We start from the raw sequence: 8,718 nt of genomic DNA on the forward strand, positions 1-8,718 counted from the left end.
AGGGGGCACTGGAGCCAAGCCCACCCACCTCAGGCAAAGGGGGAGTGCACAGGCTCCCCATTAACCCCCCTTGTACTCCCCACTGCATTATGCAGGATCAGCCCCTGGGGCTGGGCAAGGGGAAAGGGAAACTGCATCTCACCCTCTTTCTTGGTGGCACTGCCCTTCAGAGGCATTTGGAAAAAGAAAAAAAGGAGTAAAAACCAAACCAAAACAAAACAAACCCCCAAAATTTTATTTTTTCAAACAAGTTCTGTAGCAAAGTCACAGTGGCATTCCCATGCCCAGTCAGGAGTAAATACACCCAACAAATATAGAAATAACTTAACTCGAGCTGAGGTTCAGCAGAGACAAACCAAGAGTGGCTGAGGGGCAGGCGATGCTGCTGGACCCGGACCCAGGCTCCAGCAGAGCTGGGAGTGGGGGCTCCCCCGAACAGACACCTCCCCGGCGACCTGCACCGCTGGGAAATGCTCTGGCACATCTTGGCAAAGCCATGGGCACCCCCCGTCCCACCCCGTCACCCCCAGCGCAGGCCGGTGGGCAGCCCCGTGCCCCCGCACAGCTCCCCGCCTCAGCCATGAAGGTTGAAGCAGCAGAGATGTGGCAGTGGCTGAAAAACAATGTAAAAAAAAAAGGCGTAAAAAACACACCGCAGGCACTCTGCCCCTCGTGCTGCTCCTGCCCGGGGGACCCAGGTGAAGAGGCACTTCACATCCCAAATCGCAGGGGGTTTGGGTGGGCGGGATGGGGCGAAGCTCAACCCCTCCTGCAGCCCCCGTCTGCGGGCTGGGCTGGGGGTCTGGCCACGCCGGGGTCCCTGGGGAGGAGCGGCGAGGGGCTGCGCACACCCCCAGCCAAGGAGGGGACATCCCTGTGTCACAGCAGGCACTAAAGGCAGCAGAAACACCCAGGCCAGGGCAGGAACAGGCTGCAGCTTCTCCTCCCCCCCAGCCCTTCGGACCCAGACGTGGGGGGACTCAGCTCGAAGGCGAGTGGCACCGGGGGCTGCCTGGATCCTTCCCACCACCCCTGCGGTGCTTTCCTTGGGTGCAAGCCGAAGAGCTGGGCAGGGGCAGCATCCCCACACCAGCAGCTGCACGTCTTCCAGCAGGACAAGACCCCAAGGAGCAGGGGCAAAGCCCACGATACCCTCTGGTGATCTCTGGCACGAGGACGGTCCTCCGCGGCGGCAGTCTCGGTGCCGGGACGTGGCGCAGAGGTGTAGCACCAGCACTGCACGGTGAAGGCAGCACCCACAGGCACCCCGGTTTGGCTTCATTCAGGCTCTCCCCGAGAACAGCAGGGAGCAGATGAGCACCCCCAGCTCTGCCAAGCCCGGGGCAGCACTCTGGGGTGTCCCCAGCACTGACGGCTTCTTTGGGGTCCCCACTCCTGGGATGAGGGACAGGGATGTCCCCCCTTTTCCTTCCACAGCTCCAGGCCCCTTAAAAGGGGAGACAATATTCCAGCAAAGTCTTTAGGGTACCAGCTCCCCCCAGCCTTTCCCCCAAACCTGGGGGAGGAGGAGGAGGAAGGAGCAGAGGCTGGTCAGGTCATGTAGCGGGTGACGGCTCTCAGGGCGTAGAGCAGAGCCGCCTGCATCCGAGCCTCCAGCAAGAGCAGGTTGATGTGCACCTACATAGGGAGAGCGGGGTCAGGGCATGGGAGGGGGCTCAGCATCCCCCCAACACGCTGCCGGGGGGGGAAGGGATGGGGCAGCACCTTCTCCGAGTGCTTGAAGTGTCTCCAGAACTGCGTGTACACCCGCTTGGTCGTCTTCTCCGGGTAGCAAGCCACCGTCTTGATGTAGATCTTCAAGCTGCGCTCCAGGAGCTGGTTCACCTCCCCGTAGTCGTAGTCGTCGTAGCTGGGGGAGAGAGGAGGGCACGTCATCCCCGGGCACACCCCCTGCCCATTCGCACACCCCGGGGTCTTTCTAGACTTAAGCCAAGCCCTGCCCCCCCCCCCCCCCCCCCCCCCCAAAAGCATCGCTTTGCCTTAATCTAAGCAATAGCAAGTCTCACCAAGACCAAGTTGAGGGATCCCAGGCTGGATCCGCTCAGGGACTCTACCCCGGGCAGAGAACAGGCTCCAGCCACGGCGTGGGGACTTACCGGATGCCAAAGACACAGTGGACGTAGTTCCAGATGGCCCTGCGCAGCATGGACGTGTCCACGCCGCAGTGCATGGCGATGGTGTTGTACGTCAGGTTGTAAACGACCTGGAACTTCTCGTCCAGGAGCTGCCCCACGTCAGGGTAGAGGCGGTTGATCAGCGAGTAGCCGTGGTCCTCCCAGGTGTAATCCTGCCAGAGAAAGGATGCTGGGGCAGGGAAACGTGGGGTCCCTTCAAAGCCAGGGATATAAGCTGGGGTGTCCCTCCCTTTAGCTGACCCCTACAACCAGTTGCACTGCTCAAACAGCTCCAGCCCGGTCCCGGCCCTTCACGCTGTCTGTGCGGTGCCAAAACCCTGGAAAGAGCCCCGCTGTCCCCACACCAAGACACCCAGGACCCCGCCACCCAGCACCCCACGGCCGGCGCAGGGCCGCGAGCACCCACCTGGGCACGGAAAGTGGGGGGCGCCTGCTCGCCCCTCCGCGTGAAGTCCTTGTAGCCGAACTCGGGGTCCTCCACGAAGCAGAGGACGTTGGACTGCAGGGAGTGATCCGCGATATCTACACAAGGCACCACCGCAGCGGCTGTGAGGGACACGGCGTGACCCCGGCCAGCGCCAGCCCTGCAGCTGGGGGCCTGATCCTGATGTGCCCTGGGCAGATGCTGCCTCCCTTCCCTCCTCCCCCTTCCCCCCGCGACCCCCCTGGCCCACAGGGACCCCGTCCCCAGCCAGCTGCACCCCTGCACCTCCTCACCCGAGGGAGCGACCAGCAAACTCTCCGTCTTCTCCAGCTCAAAGCGCGTTGCCATCTCCTCCTGCGTGACGCCCTCCTCCTCCAGCTGGTTTTCCTGCAGCAGCTTCAGCCTCTCCATCAGCACCTCCACCTCCCGCATGGCGTCTTTGCCCTGGTGAAGCAGAGGGCAGAGTCAACCCTGCCCCAGGCTGAGCCAAGTTGCAGGGGGGGTTGCAAGCCCAGAGTAGTGCAGAGCCTGAGTAGTTCTCAGCTCTGCTGTCACTTGGGAGCAGCCCCAGGGCTGCTCTAAAGAACATTCGCCTCTGGGTTTGTCCTGCCCAGACTCTCCCCCCCTGCCCCCCCGAGTTGCTCCCACGCCTCGTGCCAGGGACTAGGTGGAGGGGGAAGCCCTGCGGAGGATGCTACGGCGTGGAGGATGCTACGGCGCAGCCCTAAACTATCTGCTGTCCCCAGTAAAAGTCTCGGGAGGTAATTCCCAGGGGGAAGCCCAATAAAGCAGTCCAGCACCCCACCATGCCCTCCCTTCCAACCCCACACGCCTTCCCCTTGCAAGGCAAAGCCCCCCGCTTACCCCGGAGCCCCCCATGCTGTCGTCAGAGGCAGGGCTGCTGTCGCTGTGGGGCGAGGGGGGCTGGCAGCTCTGCCCCCCATCCTGGTCCTCCTCGGGGTTGATGCCGCAGCCGAAGACGAAGGAGGCGAGCGAGTGGTAGTGGGTGAGGAGCACCAGGGCCTGCACCAGCTCCGCCAGCGACCAACTGTTCTCCCCCGTCTTCAGCAGAGCCTGCAAAGCGCGCAGGGTTGGAGAGATCCCCTCCCCTAACCCCCCCCGGCTTGCTGTGCTGTACGCCCCACTGCACCCCAGAGCCGGGGTAAGACAACGGCAGGGAGACAGGAGGGTGTTTGGGATGTGCCTCCCCCATAGACGAGCTGCTGTTGGCAGGACAGTCCCCAGCCACGGGGGACAAGTCACCCCTTGCTCACCCATCCGGAGCAGCACACACCCTGCCCTCCAGCCCAGAGACTCCCTCAACCCTGAAAGGGTTAAACCCGAGGGGGCTTGTGCAAGCAGGGATGAGGCCCCAGGGTCAAGGCCCCAAAAATCAGAGTGTGTTGTGTTGGGGGGGGGGGGGTGTGGGATGGATTTGCCCCAGCAGTATCAGCTCTCACCTCGATGTGCTCCTTGGTGATGAGCCAGGGCCGGTGCGCCAGCAGTTTGTTGATCTCGTTGAGGTTCCTGAGTTTTTGGGGGGCACAGTGCAGCCCCTGCAGCCACGCCGGGTTGCCCCCCACCTGCAGGAACTCCCCCATGTGCAAGCCCACCAGGTAGGAGCACTGGTGCCGGGCTGCTGCCTGTGGGGAGAGCCGGGCAGTCAGCTAGGGGCCCCCTCAACCCTCTACAAGCCCTTGGAGAAGCCAAGGCAGGGAGCCACCCTCCACCCTCATTGCTCTTGGAGGGTCTTCCCTGGGGATGAGAGTCCAGAAAGGGGTCTCCACCCCCCACCCCCATCGATGCCAGTCCCCATGGGCCCTGGAGGGAGGGGTGCTGGGGTACCCTGGGTGGGCACCACAGGACCAATCCTAAAGGGGCTTCCAAGCCTCTGGGACCACAGATCAGAGCGGGGGAGGGACCCGTCTCTGGGATCCCCAAACCCCTCCTGCCTCCAGACAAAAACCCAGCGGAGGTGCTGGGACCACACGTAACCCCGTGGGACCCTGGTCCTCACCATGATGGCAATGTAGTGGCGCTTGTGGTAGGGCAGGGGCCCGTCCATGCGCAGCAGGAGGTACTGGGTCTTCCAGAAGCTGCTGAGATACTGGGGGTGCAGCCCCATGACCATGGTGATGTTGTCCACCCTGCCCGCCGAGACGAAGGCCTCGATGAGGAGCCGGCGCAGGCTGCCCTCCGCACCCTCCTGCGGGATCTGCTGGCATGGGGAGAGGAGGCAGGGGGGTGGAGGGCTGTGTGCCGCAGCTCCTCACTCTTCCCAAAAACATCCCCCCCCCCCTCCCAACTTAGAGGGAGACCCCACCACCCCCAAACCAAGCATCAGCAGCAAGCAGGACCCAGGAGCACCCATCCCACCGCATCAGGTGCTCACCCCGTCCGAGGTGCCCCGCCGCCTCCCTGCCGCCCGGTACGGACACCGCCGGTAGCCCCCGCTGCCCGTCCCCCCCCCCGCAGCCCCGGGGGGCAGGGGGTGACAAGGGGTCTCCATGCCGGACCCCGCTCAGCCCGCGGGTTGGGTTGTTTATTTGGGCGCTGGTGTGGAGCGGGAAGGAGATGGGGCTCAGCTCCCCCTCCCTCCTCTTGCCCCCCCCAGCCTCTCCACCCCCGCAACGGTGACGAAACCAGGCGCTATCTCTGCCGAAGGAGGAACCATCTGGGACACCGAGGCCGGGTGCCAAGATAGGGCTGAGGGTGCTCCAGCGTAGGGAGCCCCGAGGATTTCAGGGCACAGGTTTGTTTTTTTTTTTTTTTTTGGGGGGGGGGGGGAGGACGACAGGACACAGGGCAGGACGTGGTCTGCCTTTGCAGCGCAGGGGAAAGACAGCGATGTTTGGATGAGTGGGGAAACTGAGGCACGGGATGGGCAGGGACGCGGGGCAGGTAAACACCAGGGTGGAACAGCACAACTGCTCCCCCCGTTCTCCAAAACGAGACACACACACACACACCCCCCCCCAAACACACACACTGCCCTGGGGATACCCCCAGGCTGAGTGACCCTTCCCCATCCCACCCCACCCCGGCACTAGAAACTGGGGTGCTGGGATGGGAATCAGTCCTTAACAGCCCCCGGTGGCCCCCCCTCCCAGGGCAGACGAGCCCCCCCAGCAGGGAGGGATGCACCCACCCAAGAGCATCCCCACTGCTCTTACCTCTCCCAGGGGGATGAAGGCGCTGGGGCCCTTCCCCAGCTGCCGGGGGACCTTGACCCCTCCGTCCTAGGAAGGAAGGAGCAGCGGCGTTAGCCCGGTACCGGGGCAGCCGGGAGCCACCGAGCAGCCGCCGGCGGCGGCGGGACGAGTGCGGTGGCACCGGAAAGGGTGACTCAGGCAGCCACCCCCCCATGGGCCACGGGGACACGCGGCCATCGCCCCCGCGCCCTTACGTCAGGCCGGGCAGCACCTGATGAAATCGGGCCGGGGTGTTGCTCTGCACCCCGGGGAGGCGACACACCGGCACCGTGCCAGGACACCGGAGCTGCGGCGTGGCGGGCCGGGAGCACGCAGACACCCCCGGGGGGCTCGGTTTATCACCTCCACCCCAAAACCGGAGCCCGGGGGGTCCCGTGGGACGGCGGCAGGTCCTGGGAGCAGCACGAGCAATCACCAGCATAAAAATGGCACCCAGGGCTCCCGCTACCCCCTCCCCAGGGCCCAAAATGCCGATAAACACCTCCACCAGTTTCTTTTTCCCCCTCCCTAAATCCCTTAGCACAGTTAAAACAGAAACGAGCCACCCACGAGGGTACCTGCTGCTCTCTCCGCACTCCAGGCACGGGGTTTGGGCTCCTTTCTGGCCCCCCCCACCCCCCCAATGCTCCAGCTCCCCAGGGAAAAGCAAGCGTTTCCATGCTCTGTTTTCTCCAAGCAGATATTTCCCTCCTCTCTGCTGGTGGGTGGGGGCCAGCTGCACCCAACCAGGGTGCACATGGGGGGAGTGATGGGGATACCACAAGCGGGACCCCCCCACCCAGAGCACAACGGGGCCAGGACCCCCCCAGCTCTCCTGCTGCAAGGGTGGCTCAGTGCCCATGGGGACACCCCCCCCACCCCCCCCCGAGCTGAAACGCAGGGGTGCAGCAGAGCCCGAATCCTCCCCCGTCCCACTTTTGCACCGCAGCGTCCCACCAGCTTGCAAGTTTGCAGTGGTGCAGGGGAAATTTCTCTGCCCGCATCACAGCAGCACCCACGGGTGCCAACCGGAGATGGGGGGTGGGATGCAGCACTCAGCCCCGAGAGCTAAAATAATCCTCCTCCAAAACACCTACAGAGAACCCAAACCTGGTTTGGGGCTGGGAGAAAAGAGGGTGGAAAAGGGTTCAAGTGCTCCCAGCCCTGGGAGGGAGGCAAGGGGAAGGGGGGGGGCTGGTGCACGGTCCCCCCCAAATACAAGGGGGACACGGCGCTTGCATGAAACCCGGATTGAGACGAGGCAGCAGTAGCAGAAAGGGCATTTGGCAGACAAACGCCCGCAGCATCGCTTCCTCCGGCCCACGCTCCGGATACAGGTGCCGGCGGTGGCACCCGCAGCCCGCAGAGGGGGTGCTCAGGTCCCATCCCCTGCAGACACCCCCTCCCCCGCCCCCCCTCGGGTCCCTCTGCCAGCGGGGTGGCTGGGACTTGTCCCCTCAGTCACCTCCACCAGGACTTCTGAATGGGGGCCCAGCACCAATCGTGCAGGCAGGATGCGAGCCCCGGGGTCTGGTTCTACCCACTCAGGGAGCGGGCAGGGTCTGAGCCCCCCGGGATGCCCACAGCCACCCTGTCCATGGGGTCGGACACGGCTAAACTCCCGTGGCCCATCCGGAGGGATGCCTCGGCCCAAGGAGAGCAGCTGCCCCCCCCCCCCCCCCCCGGCTTTGCTCCGGGTGCAGGGAGAGACACGGCAGGGAAGGGACAGCTCACCCGTCACCCCCTGACTGCACCGCTGGGGACACAGAGGGAGCCGGGCACCCCAAAAACAGTGCCAGCCCAAGCTGCAAGACATTCCCGGCCCCCCCAAATAAATGGCTCCTCCCCAGCAGGGAGAGCGGGGTGCTGCCCATACACTCCTCCCCACCGGCAGCGGGTAGCCTTGCTCCCGCAGCACCCCGTTACTGGGTGAACCGACCGGAGCCAGGAGCTGCACCGGGGACTGTCTGCAAGGCTGCTGCTCCCGCAGGACCCCCGGTTCTTGCTGTCCTGGGCGGGGGGCAAAGGCATCACCCTCATTTTATCGCCCTCCTCCCTCCCGCGGCTCAGCCAGGCAGATGCTCCCCCCAGCCGCGCTGCACCACGGCAATTCCTAGTGACCCCCTTGTCACCTCCCACCCTGGGGCGCGGCCAGGGCACGGCCAACCCCCCCGCACCCGGGGGATGCACGGGAAACCCACGGCATCGAGGCAGAGCAAAGCAAGGACGGCGCCCAGCTGCATTTCCCAAACCCGAGAAGCCTTCCATTCGGACACACACCTTCCAGCCCATTAACGACGGGGAAGCTCAAAGGGCAGCACCCAGCACCCCCAGTCCCACGCTCCCGGCCTCCTGCAACCGTGCCCGAGAGGTTGCAGCGAGGGTCCCACTGCTGGGATCCACCCGAGGGAGACGGGACAGGACACGGGGGGGGGAACGACAGCAGCAGCAGGAGGGTCCCTGGACACACGCAACAGGGGGTGCCGACTGGCACATCTCACCGTCCAGCAACAGGGCAGGGAGATGCTTCTCCGCGGGGGATTTTTCCGAGGTACCCTGTGAAGGGATGAGCACTGGGGCTGTGACTGGGTGTCACTGGGAGAAACACCCGAGGGCTGGAGCCCGGCACAGCCCGGGTGATGGTGGGTGCAGCCTGGAGGGAGGGGGCTCACGCCGTTGCTGCTCTGGGTGCTGGAGTTGGTTCCGCACTGGCTCACGGTTTGGGGAGAAAGAGCTTCTTTGGAGCTCTGAGAGGCTCCCTGGGAGGGGACAGCAACGGGGAGACCCCGGGAAGGGAAATCAGGGGACTTCAACCAACCCCGAAGGCAGCGAGGAGCTGGGGAGCCCGGCCAGGCGCTTTTCCCTGATAACTCAGGGTGACCTTTGAAGGTTCATTTTAATCATCCCTACACAGCAGCTCGTTATGTTTTGCTGCATTAAGCAATCC

The 8,718-nt window shown here is 64.5% G+C and overlaps 1 protein-coding gene across 2 annotated transcripts; it reads right to left on the reverse strand.

Annotated features, from left to right (window-relative positions):
- Positions 1 to 216: 216 nt before the first annotated feature.
- SESN2 (sestrin 2) lies at positions 217 to 6,465 on the reverse strand. Of its 2 annotated transcripts, none has more exons than XM_042793644.1 (10): positions 6,350 to 6,465; positions 5,754 to 5,819; positions 4,598 to 4,795; positions 4,041 to 4,223; positions 3,445 to 3,654; positions 2,874 to 3,024; positions 2,563 to 2,678; positions 2,118 to 2,308; positions 1,726 to 1,870; positions 217 to 1,638 (listed from the first exon to the last, which is right to left on the reverse strand). In XM_042793644.1, exons 1-10 carry the CDS (start codon positions 6,449 to 6,451, stop codon positions 1,552 to 1,554), a joined length of 1,449 nt encoding a protein of 482 aa, XP_042649578.1. In that variant the 5' UTR covers positions 6,452 to 6,465; the 3' UTR covers positions 217 to 1,551. The 2 variants fall into 2 exon arrangements, with proteins under 2 accessions (XP_042649578.1, XP_042649577.1); XM_042793643.1 differs by having other exon boundaries at positions 4,598 to 4,798.
- Positions 6,466 to 8,718: the final 2,253 nt, after the last annotated feature.

The sequence above is a fragment of the Tyto alba genome, unplaced genomic scaffold, assembly GCF_018691265.1.
Source record: "Tyto alba isolate M040663 unplaced genomic scaffold, T.alba_DEE_v4.0 Super-Scaffold_20, whole genome shotgun sequence".
In the NCBI taxonomy this organism is placed as follows: Eukaryota; Metazoa; Chordata; class Aves; order Strigiformes; family Tytonidae; genus Tyto; species Tyto alba.